The sequence below is a fragment of the Eschrichtius robustus genome, chromosome 13, assembly GCF_028021215.1.
Source record: "Eschrichtius robustus isolate mEscRob2 chromosome 13, mEscRob2.pri, whole genome shotgun sequence".
NCBI lineage: Eukaryota > Metazoa > Chordata > Mammalia > Artiodactyla > Eschrichtiidae > Eschrichtius > Eschrichtius robustus.
Window position 1 is genome coordinate 28,611,370 of NC_090836.1, and position 22,232 is coordinate 28,633,601.

The 22,232-nt window shown below is 35.2% G+C and overlaps 1 protein-coding gene across 1 annotated transcript in view; it reads right to left on the reverse strand.

The window, feature by feature from the left end:
* Nucleotides 1–22,232, reverse strand: part of SYT10 (synaptotagmin 10) — a 75,647-nt gene that overhangs the window by 2,071 nt on the left and 51,344 nt on the right. The window contains exons 4-6 of the mRNA XM_068560861.1: nucleotides 8,204–8,324; nucleotides 3,283–3,454; nucleotides 739–868 (exon numbers count right to left, since the gene is read on the reverse strand). Of these exons, the coding sequence (XP_068416962.1) occupies nucleotides 739–868; nucleotides 3,283–3,454; nucleotides 8,204–8,324 (423 nt within the window). The remainder of the gene's footprint in view (nucleotides 1–738; nucleotides 869–3,282; nucleotides 3,455–8,203; nucleotides 8,325–22,232) is intronic.

Below are 22,232 nucleotides of genomic sequence, written 5' to 3' on the forward strand. Positions count from 1 at the left end.
GACTCCCGCAGTCTCTGACAACTGCCTTCATGGATAAAAATCCTGATAGAAACTGGTATTGATACTTCTTCTGGTTAATATAACTATTAATATTAGTTATAATTAGAGCAAACACTGTGCCATACTCTGTACTAAGCACTTAACATTCAGCATTTTATTTAGTTTTACTCTATGAGTTTACTGCTATTACAGAGTGTAATATGTAGTCACACAGCAGAGCCAGGTTTTCAACTCAGACAAAAAATATTTTTAAAAATCTGTGAGCCCTTTTACTTCCTGACCAGAGTCAGTGGATGTATATCTGTCCCCTTACATAGATGAGCTGTATTAGGTGATAGTACCCCTATTTAGGGATTCTGGAGAAGTTTAGGTGAGGTAGCTGTTTTCACAAAAGAGAATCAGGAAAATTCAGTTTCCAGTTAGTAATGAATTTACTTGATTGCTCCACCACTCACTGATATAAGTTTTCAGACAATGCAAAGAAAATAATAGGCTTGCAGTTTTTATGGGCTTACTGTAAAGGAATATCAAACTCAGAAAGTTTAGTGGTTTTTAAAAACCAACAAGGCACACAGAACTTTTCATACTGGATGATAGAGTCTGTGGGACAAAAGCAAGAACAATATCTGTTTAAAAAAATAGGTGAATATATAAAACATTAGTGAAGTGTTAGCAGATAAATAATATTTAAGCAAGAAATAAAGAAGAGAGTAGATGTGAGAGAGTCCCAGAGCTTACCTCCAGCAAGGGGTGCCAATGTGTTATTGGTTTTCGGTGATAGGCCAGCATTTCATTCCAGTGGTCTCGCCCAAGACCCTCAGCATCCAGTCCTGTTCTACACACTCCTATGACTTCATTGTGTCCTACCCTATGATTTGGAGAATATTTTACTTTCATTCCAACATTCAAAGATAAGTTTCACACACCTTAAACAGAATTTTAAACTTATGATTAAAAGAGTAGATTTTGTGGTAGGTTCTAGATAATTTTACATATTAAACTACTTCAGATCAAATGAAAAGTCTTAAGTAGGCTAAAATTTACTAAACAGGATCAATATTCAAAAATGAATCTGTAAAAGGATCACACACAAACCATTTTAGTGCTCTGTAAATTGAGAACATTTCACAATAATAAGAATAGTGTGAATGAGAAATGCCAGCTGGTCCTTACCTACATGATGAGTTTCTTTATTGGTAGCAGACCTATTAAGTGATGTAACTCTAATCTCCTTCTTTCCAAAAGGTTTAATGTTTTATAATGATGCCTACATTTCTTACCAAAAGCTCAATACCCGCTTTCTTGTATAAATGACCATAATTAATTGATTCTAAATGATATGTCAGTGAACATTACTGCTTGTATTACAATTAAACAGGGCAGGGCTACATTTTGAGCCATGGCATTTGACTTATTATTGCATAGTACCAGAGCATACTGAACAACATTATTATTTTCTATTCATGCCTTGTTTTCATAGCAACAAATCAAAATAATAATGATAGTTAATATTTTTAAGAGCTGTTATGTGCCAGACACTGTTCTAAGTAATTTAAATGTACTGACTCACTTAATCCTCACACCATGACCATGAATATCATTATCATCATCTCATTTTACAGACAAAGAAATTAAACACCCAGAAGTTAAGGGACCTGCCTGCCTTTGTACACTTAGTAAGAGACAGAGACAGGACTTGAATCAAGACAGTTGACTCATGCATGCATATAGTAAGCTGCTTTTCAAGAATGGAATGGAATTTAAAGGCATTTTCTTGAGGATTATTTTGACATACATCTATCTATAAGGAAAGTTTTGAGATGATTTTAGGACATTTCATTACTTTCTTCCTGTCACTGATGCATTAATAGATATGTAGGCTTAGTATCTTTTCTTTTAATATGAAGTTTCCCAAAAAAGCATATTTTAGAAATAACTTTTAATCTTTCTGTTTTATATATTGTCAGGGTCCATTTCCCTAAAATTATTTGGGTGACGAATGCTCAATTGTATCTACCTGTAATCTATGCTGTGAGAAATCAATAGGAGTAATTTTTTGGTAAAGCAGAATAAGGGCTTCTGATGAAAACATTACAAGATTTTTAGAGTTTTCTATTTCAACTAATTAAAGATTTTTCTCTCTCTCTCTCTCTCTTTAAATTGTGTCAACTTGTTTTGTAAACTCTGATGTAAACTAATTTCAAATAGATGGTATAATCATTGTAGTTTTCAGTGCTTCATTTTTCTAGCTCTCATCCAGAAGATACCATTTTTAATGTCTCTATGTTATAGGGTCTTGGTTACTGCCATTTGCATAATGATATAATATAGACACTCTTTGAATATTTGTGTATGTGTATTCTGTCCCACTTGTGTTATCATTAGAACAAAATAAGACATTGTCTATGTGCTGATAATTTTGTAGGTTAAACATACAGGATTCCTTTCTGAAAGTCTTATAAGTATAAAAAGCAAAAAAATAAAAAGAAGTATATAGCAAGGACCAAATAATACATATACACCTTTAGTGGGACAAAAGTTCAGAGGGAGAAGAGATTGGTTAGCCAAGAAAGACACAGAAGTGGTGCCTTGAGCAGGGCTGTAAAGCATGGGTGAAATGAGATACACGAGCAAGGCAATATTTCAGAAAAGGAAGGAGTGGGTGCTGCAGCAGGAAGAAGCTTCAGAGTTTCACTCGGGAGTTTGCCATTTATTTTGTGAAAGGAGAAGTAATCAAAGTGTGTGAGCTGGAAGAACTATCCACAAAGCAATGATTTAAGACTGGTGTGAAAGCCTCATGGCATAACGCTATGGACACTATTCACCTTCCACTGTTAATACTCACTGCTCACAGCTGCACGTTACACTGATGTTTTACAAATGGAAAAGTGAATCTCTAAGAGGTAACTTGCTCTTTCACACTGCTAGTTAATAATAGAGCTCAGTATCATGATATTCATATTCCAGCCCAGCTGGGAAAGCAAAATATGTTGATTGTAATTTATGTTGTTACTGTAAAAAGACTTCACAAAAGTGCTTCCTATTATGTATCCCATTCTTTCACCATCCGCAGGTATCCTGTCCTTCAACTTAAGAATGATGTCTTTTGGAAAAGAAAAAGGATAAGTAATAACATAGAATAAAATTAATTTTGAATGAATAATTTGTATTCATTCCAGTTTAAATTAAAACTCTTGTAGCAGTAAATAACCTGAGAAGTTGAATTTGGTCTGCATATGACTAAATGTAGCTGTTATTCAGTGAGTAGAGGGATGAACGTACCTGTCATAATCCATGACTGCAATGGAGAGGCTGACCTGGTCCACATTCTCCGGAGGGATATCAAAAATAATGGCCTCATTGTACACAGGGTTTAGAGTGTTTTTCTTTGTAGTGGTTTTCCTCTTTTTTAATCTTCGACCCTCACACATCAGAGACACTTTGACATAAGGATCTATCATGGGAAGGCAATTTTATTAAAATGAAAGTAATAGTACAAAGCATAAATAAAACTGTGGTTAATTGCTACTAAATAAGAAAAGTGATGTATTAAGCCCTTTAGTATTACTGGTTTTAAATTCAAATGACATAATTGGGGGTAATAGACTCTCTAGAACTTCTTACTGAATGAACTAGAAAATAATTAACTTGATCACTGTGTTTAATACAACAGAGAAAATGCACTAGTTTATCAAGAGCCAGTTTAAACTATAATGTGTCTTTTAGTCACAGCTATTTGAGGACATGTTTTGTCCCAAGTGATTTCTAGGGAATGTAATCCTAACAGGTAAAAATAATTGTATTAAAATTAATTTCCTTCAAAATGATTTAGAATAAGAAGACTAAAATTGGGCTTCCCTGGTGGCGCAGTGGTTGAGAGTCTGTCTGCCAATGCAGGGGACATGGGTTCGAGCCCTGGTCTGGGAAGATCCCACATGCCGCGGAGCAACTGGCTCCGTGAGCCACAACTACTGAGCCTGCGCGTCTGGAGCCTGTGCTCTGCAACAAGAGAGGCTGCGATAGTGAGAGGCCCGTGCACCGTGATGAAGAGTGGCCCCCACTTGTCACAACTAGAGAAAGCCCTTGTACAGAAACGAAGACCCAACACAGCCAAAAATAAATAAATAAATAAATTTAAAAAAAAAAATTAAAAAAAAATTGTAAACTTAAAAAAAAAAAGACTAAAATTTATGAAAGAGCAACATTGTATCTAGATAAGTATATATAATCACAATGAATTGAAATTAGCAAAAACTATGTGGGAATTGTCTTGAATTGTTGGAAAAGGTATTAAACTTAGAGGTTCCATTTTAGTCATAGTGCTTGATAAAAAGTTTGGATTGAAGAAATGATCACTACAAATCATTTATTAAATGCTCAACAGTATACAGTGAAAAGGTGATATTTGGTTTACAGATGTTCTCAAGGAAGTTTCCTCATGTGAATTGTCTGTATAATGCCAACTGGAAAGAGAAAATTTTAGTCGGGCTATATTTTTATGGGCCAAAGAGGTCAAATAATTGTTAACAAGTTCTGCTCTAGCTGACTGATCTCTACTCTCTTAACCCTGCCACCTTAAGTAGAAAAACTGTTACAGTATTATAGAAAATTGTACAATATTTATCAAAAATTTCTTTAAAAAGCCTTACTTTTTGTATCTTTTTATAAAAAGGAGGCATGGTTTTGGGAGGGGGTATTGACATTGGAGTGAGTATGCTAGGCGGTCAAAACAATCAGTGTCTGCTCTACCTTCATTTTTTTTTTTCATGATAGTTACCCTCCAACTGTAGCACCACAACCATTTTTTCTCTTTCCATCAATGTAACAAAGTAACAAAACTTATTTCCTTAGAATAAGCCAAAAACATGGCAACATTAATTTATTTGAGCAAATGAATGAAATGGATGATTTTTAGGCTCTAGAAAAATGTCTCTGCATATTTCATAAGCATTTCTATCAAGGGGCAAAAACACATTTTATGGCTGGAAATAGGGTATATAGAGGAAAACAAGGTAAAAGGGAAATGTTCAATGGCTGTTTCCTATTTATTTATTTATTTTAACTTTTTATTTTATATTGGAGTACAGTTGATTAACAATGTTGTGTTAGTTTCAGGTGTACAGCAAAGTGATTCAGTTATACATATACCTGTATTTACTCTTTTTCAAATTCTTTTCCCATTTAGGTTTCCCATAATATTGAGCAGAGTTCTCTGTGCTATAGAGTAGGTCCTTGTTGGTTATCCATTTTAAATATAGCAGTGTGTACATGTCAATCCCCAAATCCCTATCTGCCCCCCCCTTCCCCTCTGGTAACCATAAGTTCATTCTCTAAGTTAGTGAGTCTGTTTTAATAGAAATATAGATCAATGGAACAGGACAGAAAGCCCAGATATAAACCCATGCACCTATGGGCAATTAATCTATGACAAAAGAGGTAAGACTATACAATGGAGGAAAGACAGTCTCTTCAATAAATGGTGATGGGAAAATTGGAGAGCTACATGTAAAAAAATGAAATTAGAACATTCTTTAGCACCATATACAGAAATAAATTCAAAATGGATTAAAGACCTAAATGTGAGACTGGAAACTATAAAACTCTTAGAGGAAAACATAGGCAGAACACTCTCTGACATATCACAGCAATATCATTTTTGATCCATCTCCCAGAGTAATGGAAATAAAAACAAAAATAAACAAATGGGATCTAATTAAACTCAAAAGCTTTTGCATAGCAAAGGAAATGATAAGTAAAATGAAAATGAAAATACAACCCGCAGAATGAAAGAAAATATATGCAAATGATGTGACCGACAAGGGATTAGTCTCCAAAATTTACAAACAGCTCATGAAGCTTAATATCATCAAAACAAACTGCCTGATCAAAAAATGGGCAGAAGAGCTAAATAGACATTTCTCCAATGAAGACATACAGATGGCCAAAAGACACAAGAAAAGATGTTCAACATCACTAATTATTAGAGAAATGCAAATCAAAACTACAATGAGATATCACCTCACACCAGTCAGAATGGCTATCATCAAAAAATCCACAAAGAATAAATGCTGGAGAGGGTGTGGAGAGAAGGGAACCCTCCTACACTGTTGGTGGGAATGTAAATTGGTACAGCCACTATGGAGAACAGTGTGGAGGTTCCTTTAAAAACTAAAAATAGAGCTATCACATGATCCTTCCATCCCACTCCTGGGCATATATCCAAAGAAAAACATGGCCCAAAAGTATACATGCACCCCAGTGTTCATTGCAGCACTATTTACAATAGCCAAGACATGGAAGCAACCTAAATGCCCATCGACAGAGGAATGGATAAAGAAGATGTGGTATATATATACAGTGGAATATTACTCAAAAAAGAATGAAATAATGTAATTTGCAGCAACATAGATTGACCTAGAGATTATCATACTAAGAAGTGAAGTAAATCAGACAGAGAAAGAGAAATATCACATGATATCGCTTATATGTAGAATCTAAAAAAAAGATACAAATTAACTTATTTATAAAACAGAAACAGACTCCTATTTACTTTTCAATGTTTTAATAATAGGAAGTATGTTCTAAGGAAGAAGCTCATTTTTGTGATATAATTCCATGTATGAGCTTCCAGGCCTAGGCCTCTCATTAACAATGAGAACGAGTCCTAGTTTATTGTCTGCTACCCCCATCATGTCTCTGATGACATTTCTCTACTAGTGACAAGGATAATTTACTGGCTCCTTAGTTGATTCACAAGGCTGTTGTGAGAATTAATGAGGTGATGTTCTCAAAACGTGCACTCCCCCGATGAGAAGCTTCATATAAATAAAAAGTAGTCTTGCACTTAATTACAACTTTGATGCTGTTTGCTTGTCTTGGAATTTGGTTCTCTTTTGATACATGGTAGAAAGAGTAAAATAAACAATAATTTTCAGAGTGTGCTGTTTAAGTACTTCAACATTTACTTACCTATGACCTTTTTACCAAAATGAATGTGGAATTTATTTGTTTTCTTCCTATCCTTATATTTCAACTATGCATTGTAAATTTTAAAAAATGAATAGGAAATTCATGACATAGTTCAAAAATGAGATAGAGAAAGATGTGCACTGAGAAGTCTCCCTCCCATCTGTCCCCATACGTCTCCACTACTCAGTTTTTGTGTATCACTCAAGTATTTCTTCATGCAAATATTAGCAACATGAATATATATTCTAAGATTCCTCATTCTTACATAGGAGGGAGCATGATATCCATATTTATTCTTGTACCTCATTTTTTATTCACTTAGTATATCCTGGAGTTCTCTCTACATTAGAACTGAGAGTTCCCTCATACTTTTTGTGATGCAAATTTAGTTTATTTCTTTGTTCTTAAGAACCAAAAAGTTATAGATTCTACTCCCCATGTCATCTTTTACTATATCTCCACTACTATTTCTTATTTGTTTAATTCAACAAATGCTACTGAACTCCCTACTCTGTCTTTATCATTTTTTCTTCCACAGAGCTGTGCCAGAGTTCACCTATTAACTTACAAATAACCCTTCAAAACTGTGGTGATTTAAATGAAGGGATTAAAGAGAATGATGTGGTTTTACCTCTTTAACAAAGTTAGCACAAGAGAAATTTCCTTCAAGAATATCTTTAAGAAACTTTAAGGAGTATTCATTTACTTTATTATTTCTTTCACTCCCTGTTGTTGTCCAAATTTTTAGTTAGAAAGGTGGTAAGAAAGCAAATGCAAATAGTGGTCTTGGAATGTTATTTCTTTGCAGATCAGGTGAGGGAGATAAATTCAGTCTAAATATGTCTTCTTAGGACTCTTGCTTGTAGAGTAACACAAGTTTAAATTGAATGGCTTAAAGTCCAAGGATATTCCTTTATAAGCAACTGACTAGTTGGAAGTAGGGAAGTGTATGGTAAATAATGCATTTTTGAGAAAGAACTAAATAAGTAGAGAAAGAAATAAAAATAAAAACCCAAGTTCAAAGTCTATCTATTTGATAATACTTTTTAAAAATTTCATAATGATAATGTAAACTAAAAAGGTGTTTGGAGCACTTTATTTGGTAATCTCTTTTTCTACTTTTATAGCGTCCCATGACAGACAAATGAACTCAGTAATTCAATAGCCATATATAACTTTGGCTATGTGGAATATTTTATTTGGGAATGTACCCACTAGCCAAATGTGTGCATACCTGATGAGCCGGTGATATCCATAGCTTTCAGATTTCTGCACTTGATGACTGTCAATGTCACACGTCCAGCAGTTGGCAAATAACAAAGGGAAAACATGATTTCACCCAGGTCTATACTTTCCTAGAAAGGCAATTGGTAATGTTAGCAATTTCAAATACCAGATAGTGAAAACAAAATATAATAGAGTGAAAAATTGCTTTAGTGGAATATTTGAATGCCATTTTAAATTGTTTTATTGAGGATACAGATTGCATTGCAAAAAGCTGTAATAAACAGAGTAAGATAAAAGAGTATATTCCAGTTGCTCATTTGATATATCTACTTGTATTTCTAACAGAAAGCTCAAACTTAATACAATCAAAATCAGACTGCTGATTCTACTCATTCCTAATCATCTTCTGAAACCAATTCCTCTGTCATCTTTCCAAAATCAGGAAATGAGATCATAATTCACCCAAAGGCTGGAAGCAAAAACCTAGCAGTCACTTTCATTCTTCTTTTTCTCTCACCCCTAACACATCGAACCCATGTCTTGTCTACATTATCTACAAAACATATACGAAATTACTGACTTTCTTTTCAGCTCTATTACTATCATTGAAACCAATATCACTTCTTGCCAGGATTACTTCAGTAGTCTCTAAAACTGATCTCAGAAGCAAAGTGATCACTTATGAAATGCAAATCACATTATTTCACTTTCCTGCTTAAAACCATCTAAAGGCTCACAACTATATTGGAATAAAATTCAAATTCTTTACCTGGGCATATAAGTGGGGTAATTATAAATCCTGGTAATCTAGGAAATTCCAGATTTACACCTACTGTCCTGATATAATTATTAAGAACGTCTCTTTCCATTATTAAATATGTCTTTGTTTAGATAATGCATTACAAAGTCATACATATAAGGAGGCCCCATGTGATCTGGACCCATCTATCACTCTATTAATCTCTTGCCTCTCCCTCAGCTCACTCTTATGCAGGCACAAAAGCTTTTTTCTGTTATTCAATCGAATGACATTTGTTCCTGCTTTTGACCTTTGCATTTTCTTTTTCTCTCTCATATCTTTACATGGTTGACTCCTCTTCACCATGTAGGACTCAGCTCAAACAACATCTGTTCAGTGAGGCCTTCCCTCTTCCTATCCTATACCCATCCCACTCACATAACCGTCACATTTTTTTCATAGCACTTCTCATCACCAGAAATTATCTTTTACATTTATTTTTTGTTTCCCCAATTCCAATATATAAGGTCTAGGAGAGCACGGTTCTTATCTGTCTTATTTTTATATCTTAATGAAGGTACATAGCTGGCTCTCAGTGCAGTTTTTGAAGAAACGAAAGGATTATTAATTAATCTGGATTAAAACTGACCTGCTTTGTTTCATTAGTAAAGTAAAACTGTCCACAGTACCCTGGTATAGATAAATTTGCTGTCAGTGGCTGCATAGATGGTGGACAAATGAAAAAGAGTGTGAACAATGCACATTTGGGATGCTTCTCAAAGAGTTGCTTACAGGAATTAAATCAAATTATTCCTGGTAAGAGCTGGAGGAATTGGGCTCCTGGACTTCAGACTATACGACAAAGCTACAGTAATCAAAACAGTATGGTACTAGCACAAAAACAGAAATATAGATCAATGAACAGCATTGAAAGCCCCGAGATAAACCCATGCACATATGGTCACCTTATTTTTGATAAAGGAGGCAAGAATATACAATGGAGAAAAGACAGCCTCTCCAATAAGTGGTGCTGTGAAAACTGGACAGCTACACGTAAAAGAATGAAATTAGAACACTCCCTAACACTATACACACAAATAAACTCAAAATGGATTAAAGACCTAAATGTAAGGCCAGACAGTATAAAACTCTTAGAGGAAATCATAGGCAGAACACTCTATGACATAAATCACAGCAAGATCCTTTTTGACCCAGCTCCTAGAAAAATGGAAATAAAAACAAAAATAAACAAATGGGACCTAATGAAACTTAAAAGCTTTTGCACAGCAAAGGAAAGCATAAACAAGATGAAAAGACAACACTCAGAATGGGAGAAAATATTTGCAAACGAAGTAACTGACAAAGGATTAATCTCCAAAATATACAAGCAGCTCATGCAGCTCAATATCAAAAAAACAAACCACCCAATCCAAAAATGGGCAGAAGACCTAAAGAGACATTTCTCCAAAGAAGATATACAGATTGCCAACAAACGCATGAAAGGATGCTCAACATCATTAATCATTAGAGAAATGCATATCAAAACTACAATGAGGTATTACCTCACACCAGTCAGAATGGCCATCATCAAAAAATCTAGAAACAATAAATGCTGGAGAGGTTGTGGAGAAAAGGGAACCCTCTCGCACTGTTGGTGAGCATGTAATTTGATACAGCCACTATGGAGAACAGTATGGAGGTTCCTTAAAAAACTAAAAATAGAACTACCATATGACCCAGCAATCACACTACTGGGCATATACCCTGAGAAAACCATAATTCAAAAGGACACATGTACCACAATATTCATTGCAGCACTATTTACAATAGCCAGGACATGGAAGTAACCTAAGTGTCCATCGACAGATGAATGGATAAAGAAGATGTGGCACATATATACAATGGAATATTACTCAACCAAAAGAAGAAACAAAATTGAGTTATTTGTAGTGAGGGGGATGGAGTTAGAGTCTGTCATACAGAGTGAAGTAAGTCAGAAAGAGAAAAACAAATACCGTATGCTAACACATATATATGGAATCTTAAAAAAAAAAAAAAGAAGGTTCTGAAGAATCTAGGGGCAGGACAGGAATAAAGATGCAGACATAGAGAATGGAATTGAGGACACGGGGAGGGGGAAGGGTAAGCTGGGACGAAGTGAGAGAATGGCATGGACATATATACACTACCAAATGTAGAATAGATAGCTAGTGGGAAGCAGCTGCATAGCACAGGGAGATCAGCTGAGTGCTTTGTGACCACCTAGAGGGGTGGGATAGGGAGGGTGGGAGGGAGTCACAAGGGGGAGGAGATATCGGGATATATGTATACATATAGCTGATTCACTTTGTTATACAGCAGAAACTAACACAACACTGTAAAGCAATTATACTCCAATAAAGATGTTTAAAAAATAAATAAATAAAATAAAGTGACATCCTTCAGATAAAAAATATATATATATTCCTGGTAAGACAAACTGTGGTAGATTTAATATGGCGGGAAATAAGTTTCTATGCATCCAGGTCCATAAAACTGGTTTTTAAAAATTCTTCATGAAGAACTATTAACATTTATTGGACTTATCCTTACAGTTTAGGTTCTGATTTATGTAACTCCCATTTCTTTATTCATGATCTAGAAGTAGTAGAGCCCAGCAATTAAGAGCATAAATTTTAGAGTCAGTTAAACTTGAGTTGATTCCTGTTTTCTACTTCTTGGCTGTGAGATCCTAGGAAATTTAATTAAGCTTTGAATCTTTGAGACTTCATTTTCAGATTGAGGAAAATGCCATCTCCACAACGGTTTTAATCATTAATTGGGATAATGTAAATAAAGTCCAAGGCACACAGTGTCTGGCATATGATAAGGCATGCTGTTTTGTTCATTGCTGTATTGCTATCACATGGAGCAGGGTCTTACACATATCAGGTGCTCAGTAATGCTGGACAAGTGAAAAAAATTAATAAAAAGAAGCATTATTTTTTGAGAAAAAATACTAAGAAAATAATTATTTTAAAACAAAAGTATATCCAAATGTGTCTCCTCTGGGCTGTTTGATTGCTGCAGATCCAAAATAGCAAGAAAGATCCAAAAGGAGAGGTCTGAGAAAAAACAGGAAGAGTACAACCTCCTTCTAGTACTCATTCTTTTCATCACCAAGTAAATACTGAGTATTATTTGTTAAGTGCACTGGTAGGTGCTGTAGATACCAAAATAGAAATGGCATGATTCTGCCCTTGAAGATCTCCGTTGAGGAGGAAGAGAGTAGGCTATAAAGGGCTAAGAAAAGAAGTCTGAATTTTATTTTTATCTGATTCTTTATTTCTCATTCTCTGTTTCCAAGTGTTTCTTTAGGCTCAATCAATGGACTGAAGTTCTCTGTCTGATATCCATCCTTCTTTCCTTTACTGGACATTTCACTTCCCTGGAACTATCAATCAGAGTAGGCATATTTTGTTGAAAGCTGGTAAAATTTAAGGGATCCCTTTATAAATGTAGAACAAGATACCAGTTCCACCAAGAAACATGGTGGGGATGGTGATGGAGAAGCTAGGAAAGAAATAGGAGACATGATCTCAGAGGTGAAATACTTAGAATTCAACAGGAAATGAACTATATATAAGCAGAAAAAAGTATACAAACAGAGACATCTAAAGGGATTGGTAAATACAACATTTTCACATGTCTGACTGATATGGTTTTATTTTTACACATCACACTATCTGTAGAAGTAAATTTTCTGTTTCTTTAGATGTAGCACATGTTTACTGGATGGAACAAAGAAAGTTTGCTGTCTTTGGTCTCATCTCTCAAAGATCCTTTCTATGAATTCAGTTGCAACATAATTTTGACTATTAATGAGTATTGGCAAATATAAAGAGTTTAAACTGGGGAGTGACCAAAGAACTAGCCCAAATAAACTGAAAGCAAAGAGCATGATTAAAGGACATATCTGAGCAACTTCATATGACAAGCTAGTTGGCTTTTTGTTACTGCAGTAGTAAGAAATCTACTTAAATATTTAAATTCCATATAGTCAGGAGTTTTAAGGAAACTAGAATGAACTGAGTAGGGAAAATTAATGTATAGTATGCATGCATAATAACTGCACAAAAATTTGAATCTTCATTAGAATATTTTTTTTCCTTCAGGAAGTATGAACGTGAAAGAACTAAAACTGCCTACATATGGAAAAGGGCAAAATACTCTCTAGGGTAAATACCAATATTCTTCAACTTTTTAAATCTGGAAGAAATATAAGAGATAATTATGAGAAATGAACTTAATGAAGGTAAATGGCTGTATGACCTTTAAAAAGGTCCCATCACAAAAGTAACATCAGAACTCCAGATTTTGGTGACAGTTTTCTGAGCTACAATGTGCACTGATTTCAGTACCCACCACTGAATCTGTCCGTGTGTTGATAGCCCACCTCCAGGGATGAGGTTGAGTTTTATTTGCCTCTGTTTGCCCCAGATCACTGCAGTTTATAAGGAAAGTCTTAGTTTCAACAATCTGAACCCTCTAATGCCCAGCAAAGAACCAGGAAATAAATTGAAAGGTCTCTGAACATACAGCATAAATATAACAAAGTTATGCAATAAAATTCTCTTATATAAGGAGACTACATCTTCTCTTATTCAACACCCATTTACTATTTATTTTAGACAAAATTCTAAGAAGAATGTTTACTTGGTATATCAGTCTATAGCAGTTCAAAACACACATGTGAAATGTAAAGATGGGGAAATTAACAGCACTAGGTCTAGCAAAGGCAGAGATAAATGATAGCTGCAAAGACACAAAGCGTATAAAAAAGAAACAAATACTGTATTCTAAAAAAGGATAACAATCTAGAATCATTTTGTATCAAGGGTAACTAACACTAATAACTCTTCAGTAACTTAAAAACGACACTTTATTACAGACTTGAAGAGTAATTGATGTTCAAAATGATGACTGAGTCATCAACCTAGGGAAAATTATCCTATACGTTTTGTTTAAGAAGGTAGAGAAGTGTACACTATTCTTTAGAGTTATTTTTATCCAAAACCCTTAACATCTTTGAAGTGATAATTTTGGCTTAACATGAGAAAAGGCTTTGAGTTTCTGAAAATTTTATTTATGGGTAATCTCATTTACTGTAATTCGATATAAAAATGAAATTCCCATATTAACCTTTGAACAACTTTTGTGCCTTTGGGCAAATAATTATTTGAAAGCCTACTATAAAGCCTAGGATATCAGATTTCATAAAATTTCTTTCAAGTAGGATGACTTTTATTTCATTCTTATACACACCAATGTAATAGGTGAAACATTCACAGTGACAATCTTCTGAATCTATATTTGGAAAAAAGGCTCATGGAAAAAAGCTAACACTGAGGTTAGGTCAGGGACTATATATTTGATTTCTTCAACCTGGTTCCACAGACATAGAGCTGGGGAGATAAAGATCATTTTCTGATGACTGGTTACAGTCAGCCTCACAAACATATTCACAGTTATAAAGTTTTTGCATGTACTGTCTCTTCAAAATTAAAATAAAAATCATTGGAAAGATAAATTGATATGCAAATAGTTGCATTACATATCTTATTTCAGGACTAACTGAACAAATAGTGAGCTCAAGATATGGAGAGGAGGCAGTTTAAAGGCTCAAAAACTAGTGATTATAATAACCAGGGGAAGCACTCCTGGAGGGAAATAATCATTACATCGGCGTTTGAAAGATTAAAGAGATTGGATTTTACAGGGAAAAAGAGGAATGAAGCTCTATGTATGTACTATGATTAATACTCAGAAATAAGAATGGGCAATTTATGTTGAGAAATATGGAGTTTGGTGACCTGTTGGGGGATGTTTAAGGCTAGATGCAGTTGGCTTGGTGACTTCTCTGGGCAATAGGGATCCAAAGATTTTGGTAATATGAAAGACTGGGAGCTTGGCAGAATGGAAATGGCATAGATTCCTGAGTCAGAAAAGCCAGAGTTGAAATCCTATATCTTCCATGTACTACTTCCCAAGCACATGGCAAAAATACATGACCTCCTTTAACTTCACTTTGATCATAAGTAAAATGGGGATAATAACATCTGCCTCGTAAGGTAGGTATCATGCATCTAAAGTGCCTGGCATGAACAGAGACTGAAAAAAAAAATAATGATGCTAATGAAAAGAATAGTTTAAAAAACATTTCTTTATTTTAAGTAGGCTAGATTAGGATGGAAAAAGACAGAAGAGAGGGGTCAATGAAATAAACAAGCATAGGAAGGTGTTGGCTGAAGAAAGGTTTGAATTCGGAGATATATTTGGAAAAATCACCAAGACTTATTAAAAAAATATTTAAATGAACAATTGGTTGCCATGGTGACAGCAGTCATCACATCCACCTAGCACCCTAAATGCAGCCTGCCTTCCTCATTTCTTGGTTGGTAAGAAAACAGATAGTTTTCCTCACATTGTTAAATGATACGTTATTGACTAAAATGAGCTTCTTCATTAAGTTACTACATTACTTCATGAAATGAAGCTACAGTGAAATGAATACCCAAAGTGGGTCTGCTGAATTCAAACTACAGTAAAATACTTATTTCCCTCTGACCCACACGTCCCATCCACCTGAGAAAATCATGGAACTTAACCTTAATCAATCCATTTAACCCCACTTGGCCTCAGTTTCTTTGGTATAAAATGAGGGTGTTCAAAGAGATAAACTAGTTTATTTTCCAGCTCTAAAACTTTGTAGTCTTAACTACCAGTAAAATGAGGACTAAATAGTATACATAGCTCTGATATGTTCAGGAATGTATGGATAGGCCCTTTTAGTCTTCGTGTGCTACAGAGCTGGCAAAGCCTCGTTGGAAAGACCAGAAAGGATCAACTGGTGCTAATAGCTTGATTTCAAGTTCAAGAATAAGTGGTCATAAAACATGGCTATCAATTAAATTTCCAGACAATGTGGCTTAGATGAGGAAGGATCCAATCCTTAAGGCAGAGAGCATAGGGTTGATTTGGTTGGGGATTCGTGAGAAAAGACCATACTGGACAATGAATATGCAGTGTCATTTATATTGTCCCCTGGCTCTGCTAAAAATTTTAATCTGATTGTGTTTGACTCTCTGATACGTGTTGGACACACAGGACCTACAATACAGTCCATATTCTTCAACATGACACATGTGGTCCCTAACAATTTGGTCCCTATGTTTTTTCTACCTTCATTTTACAAATTTCTTGTTATACACAACAAACCCCCAAACTCTGCACTCCAGCTGTATCAAATACCTCATCAATCTGTAAACATTCATTCATTTATTAGCATGCTTGTGTTAATTGAGAACATCCAAAATGGCACACACTCTTCTAGTCATTGAGGGAACACTGATGATCAAGACAAAATTTTCCTCCTCATAGGGCTTACATGGGATTTTAGACAAGTCACATAACCTCTCAGAACACCACACAATTAAGTAGGGGACAAACTGGAATGAAAACATAGGTCTGCGTGATTTTAAAGTACGTTTTTTAAATCAGTGTTGTAAGCATTTTTAAGAGGGATTCTTAGGTTCTAACTATGAGAATAGAGATGAAAAATACTTCATTCTCCCCATGAGGATCTAGGAGGACTTCATAGGTGGGTGACTTTTAATCTGAATCTTGAGGAATGACTAATGGTAAAGGGAATTAAAAATAGAGGGAGCAGCATATAAAGAAGCTGTGGGTTGAGGCTTTGAAGTGTCTAAGCATGACCAGAAGGTAAACAGAGATCACTGGCTCAGGATCCCTTCTCAGGAATACTTACTCAGATCAACCCAGATTTTCTCTGCAGTCAGGATGAGATCCATTTCATGGCTAATAACAATTACCTGGAGAGGTTGCATTTAGATTTAAAGGGGATAATATACAAAGATAATGTATGCCACGGGTCCAGTTTGCAGACTGACACATAGTAGATGCTCAAAACATACTATTTTTTCTTGTTTATAACAATCTTTCTAGGGTCAGTGACTGATATAAGGTTGATGCTCAATAAAAAAGCATATTGAATGAATAAATCATAAAAGTATCAGGCCAGGTTATGACTTCAGGGACAGCAGGGACATCTACTGTTTGAAGAACTGAAGACTACTCAGTAATCAGAGATCAACTGAACAAAGACACTGTTCATGAATGTTGAGGGCTTTGTGAGTGAAACCCCTAGAAGTGTGCAAGGGCATGTCCATATATGGCTCAAAACACTTTTGAGCCATTTAAAGGTACACTAAGGTTTGGGGAGCTGAAGTTACATGATACTTATCTACTAGTTTTATTGAACTTATTTCTTTGTAGATCCCTCTACGCTAGTGTGATCTGGTATTATGTTTGCTATAATTCTATAGTGCATTGGAATTTCAGAATTAAATGTATCCCTAAGGTGGACAGATTGCTTCTTTTCTTTGTACATCTGGCCATCTCTTCCGCTCAGCCAGCACAAGCAGTCTAGTGACTATGGGAAGCAAACAAGAAGGAAGAAGAAGCTGTTTGAAAGAATACAGTTAGGGAATGTAATGAACATTATAATCCTTTTCCAGTTTCTAGCCCACTTCCCTCCTTTTCCTCCAAAGAACCAAAATTTTCACACAGCACTTCCTCCTTGCCCTTTCTCTTTATCCCAGTGATTCTGATTAAACCAGATTCCATCATGCTCAATGAAGGTGGGGAAGAAACAGCCAGAGGAGGGTCCTATCACAAAACCTAGTTACATTCCTGGATTTTCCCCATCATCTCCACTTAAAAATAGAGAAAATGCTCACCTGGTGTCCTTTAGCAGGACCTGCTAGTATTTCTGCAAGAAGGAAGGAATGCCTTTGTAATAAGCATATAATATTAGGCACTGTGCTTGGCCATGGCACAAAGATAAGGTGAAATATTGCTGATGTCAGGACAGGAATGGGCGGAGAGCGTGGAAGTGTTAGAGATGGGACCATTAGGAACCCTACTGAGCATTAAGTGCTTAATGGTCACAACCAAGAGCTATTATTGCCAGGGATGCTATTTAATAGTGCCTTGTTTCTTCTCAGTGGGAGAATTATTTTCAGCCCTCAATCTAAGCAGGAAATAACTCTACCTGACATACTGGTTTAGCTCTTATCCTATCCAACACAGCCATAGACTTAGCTACCAGGAGTCATTAAGTACTCAGGTTGAAGAGACAGAGCTGAGGCCTTAAAACAACCTTTCCTGGGTTTAACAAATCAAGTCTCCTAACCACCTGCATAATAAGGACCCTGAAGCAAACAGGCGATAGCCTAATATAGACACTGGGACAAGAAGAACTTGGGACACAATAAGAGGATAAAAATTTGATAAGAACTCCTCATTGTACTGGTTAAGAGATATCATAAGTTTCTTGCTGAGAGGAACTGGAGACTTATTCTCAAACCTTAATCACCATTTATAGATGGGGCATAGAAACCTTGTGTAGTAAACTGTGTACAGCAGTCCTTAGAGTGTTTGATGCTTTTAAATATCATTACAAAATTCCTAACTGAAGGAATTCCTCTCAGTATTGCTGTATGTAGATACTTGAACTGGATGAATTTTAAAGAATAAGAAATTGGTTTACTTGGTTCCTCCCCTCCACCACAAAGTCTATTCCCCACATAGTAGCCAGAGATCTTATTGATAACAAATGAAGCCATGGCTCACCTATAATCAAAAGCCATCAATGGGGGCTTCCCTGGTGGCGCAGTGGTTGAGAATCTGCCTGCCAGTGCAGGGGACACGGGTTCGAGCCCTGGTCTGGGAAGATCCCACATGCCGCGGAGCAACTGGGCCCGTGAGCCACAACTACTGAGCCTGCGCATCTGGAGCCTGTGCTCCGCAACAAGAGGGGCCGCAATAGTGAAGAGGCCCGCGCACCGCGATGAAGAGTGGCCCCCACTTGCCGCAACTAGAGGAAGCCCTCGCACAGAAACGAGGACCCAACAGAGACAAAAATAAATATTAAAAAAATAAATAAATAAAAGACCCTTCCCTAAAAAAAATTAAAAAAAAAAAAAAGCCATCAATGGTCTCACATGTCACTCAGAATAAAACTCAAAGGTCTTTCCATGACTTGAAGTCTCTAGATGATCTGACCCTCATCTATTGCTCTCATCAGAGAGGCCTTATCTGACCACCCTATGAAGAGTGGCCCCACCTCACTGCCACTTCTTGTCTTTTACCCTGCCTCATCTTTCATATAGTACTTCCATTCATTGGACATATTAACATTTCTTTCATTATTACCTGTCTCCTTTTTCTACAAAATAAGCCTTATTAGCTTGGGGACATTTTATGTCCTAAAACATCCAGAAAAGTGCTTGGTAAAGAGGAGAACTAAATAGAAATTTGTTGAATTGAGAGATTTAAGATCCTTGGTCTACAAATAGGCATAGCAGGTAACCAGCCTGTGTTAAAAAAGTGTTCTCCTAGTCATTATTTTTCACTGGATGGGAAATATATCATACTTGTTTCTCTATAAATAAATAGATTATAAATTGAAACATTTGCAGTATACTTGATATGATAACATCCCGTTTGGACATAATTTTCTGCTCTGGTTATCTAAGCTCTTCTCTAGACTGTTATTTCATAGGTGTCTACACTTGTAAAGGATCCCTTTACTTACCATAGGGTGTGGAGTTATGCATAGAATATATAAAAATTTAAAAGTACTCCAAAAACATAAATAAAATTGGTATTCAATCAGTAAGATCCTTGGTTTAGTGAACTAATTAAATTTATAGAAAGACTTAATGCAGTGTAAGCCATAGCACAGTCTTTTATAACTTGTCATGTTTTATTCAATTTAAGATTGAGGATAATAGTAAAGTAAAGAATATCTCATTCATTTAAAAAATTGTGATGGTAATACATTTAAGAAAGTTAAATATTAAGGTAAGAAATTTAAGACATGGAAGGAATTGGGATATTAGTAACCAAGTGGATAACAAATAGCTGTTTTCTTTGTTTGCAAGATTACAGCATGTTGGGGATAACTGACACTTTACTTAGCAACTTTAAATTTTACAGGAACTGCATATCTATTATCTTATTTTATTTTCAAAATTATTCCTGTGGAGTTGATATTATTATAAACCTCTTTTTATTTTTTTATTTTTTTGGTTGTGGAAACAAGTTCAGAAATGTTAAGCAATTTCACCAAAGTGATACGACTTGATGGTAGCAAATCCAGGATTCTAAAGGGCACTCACTTTGAGTTCCTGTGGTTTTCTGCTTTCCTCTGTGACTTTCCCAAATGGAAATACTGCTTCCCATTTTATTAGCCAGAAGAACAAACTCAAATTTGTTTTCATGGCCTTAGATTTAAAAGCTAGTGAATGAAGTACTATATTTCTTTCAAAATTTTGTAAAAATTAGAAAATCAGTTACCTGAATTTTAGTAAGCTATTTAATGCAATCTATCATAGAGGAAGAGGAGAATATTTTGAACATTCACATTTTAAAATCAACTGCTTATCCTTTTCACTATGTAAGACAATGTTAAAAATTAAACTAGTTAAATGCAAGAGAGAAAGGAACAATTTTAACTCAACACTACCTGTAGAATTATACTAAATTCCTAAAACTTGCAACAGACTCACATATATTGCTAGAACATCATGAGAATAAAAAGCTTCTCTCTGTCTCCTATAACCTCCAAGCATTACAATACAGAAAGACACAACTGATACAATTAAATTATACTTCTAATATGGATTTTTCACTAATTACATCTAAGAAAGAAAAATAGCTTATAAATTTCCTGAAATAACACTGATTCTGACTGCTGTTTTGAATAAGGCCAAGAGTCATTGTTTAGTTCTTCATGCATTTTTGATAAAAGTTGTTAATAAGATGGATCTGACAGGATTATAAATTTTAAAGGTTTTATACATATATTTTGTCATAAATATCTTATTAAAAATTTCTTCGATTTATGTATTTTGAAATTTTAATTTTGTAAACCAAAAGTGAACTTCCATGTTAAAAAAAATTAATTCTTTTCATATCTTTTTAGCATGTTTCAAGCATGGTAAAAATCTAACATAGTTCAGGGCAAACTACACTGAACTAAGAGTTTAAATCTAGTTTTGAACCTTCTATTAATCAGTTGTGTGAATTTAAGTGATTTTTTATTATCACTGGACCTCCATTTGCTAAACTATAAAATGAAAGGAAATAATATGATAATAAGATCTAGACTTTCAAAATCCTACTCAGAACATACCCATGAACTTTTAGGTTAATATAAAAAGACTTCTGACTTATTATAAGTCTCATGCGGTTTACTCTGAGAACAAAATCTCAGATCATTATTATTTAACACATATTGATTTTACTTATATATAATTCTTCCAACTTAGATATTTTATTATACAACCTAAAAGTAACAAATTGGAGAAGTAAGGAATGCAGGAAGCACATATACTTATATGGAGAGAAAATAGCATAATAGAAGAACAATGGACAAAAATTAAAATCTGCTTTTTAAATTTACTATCATAATTAATGGTCACAAAGATCACCACTAACATGGAAAGGTTAAGTTATATTCAGTAGCTTCTACTTAAAAAATAGGGATGAGTATAGCATTTTATGTGTTTCTAGGTTATATTTCTAAAGTAAGAAACTGGACACACAAATATATGTTTTGAAACCTATAAAATTATCATAAATTGGGGCAATTTTTAGACTATTCTAAATAAACAATCATTATTAAAACTGAAACCTTGATTTTTAAAAGGCAAAAATTCAGATTTTTCAGTTGTGATGAAATGTGAAATTCCAGTGTAAGGAAGCCCTTGGAAATTCTCTGTGTAAAAAAGATTAGACAATTTTAGGGTGCCTGCCAGCACCGCCTTCCTCACAGTAGAATCAGATCCTAGGAATGGCTGCTGCTGGTGTCTATTTCCCCAGGGTTAGCTGCAGCATTCCCCTTCTTCCCTAGGAGACTCTCCAAGACCAGCAACTGAGTGGCTGACAGGATCTTTGTGCTCCAGCCTGGTGTCAGGCCTGAGCCTCTAAGGTGGGAGAGCTGAGTTCAGGACATTGGACCACCAGAGACTTCCCAGCCCCACATAATATCAACTGGCGAGAGCTCTCCCAGAGATCTCTGTCTCACCGCTAAGACCCAGCTCCACCCAATGGCCAGCAAGCTCCAGTGCTGGATGGCCCATGCCAAACAGCTAGCAAGACAGAACACAACCTCACCCATTAGCAGAGAGGCTGACTAAAATCATACTAAGTTCACAGACACCCCAAAACA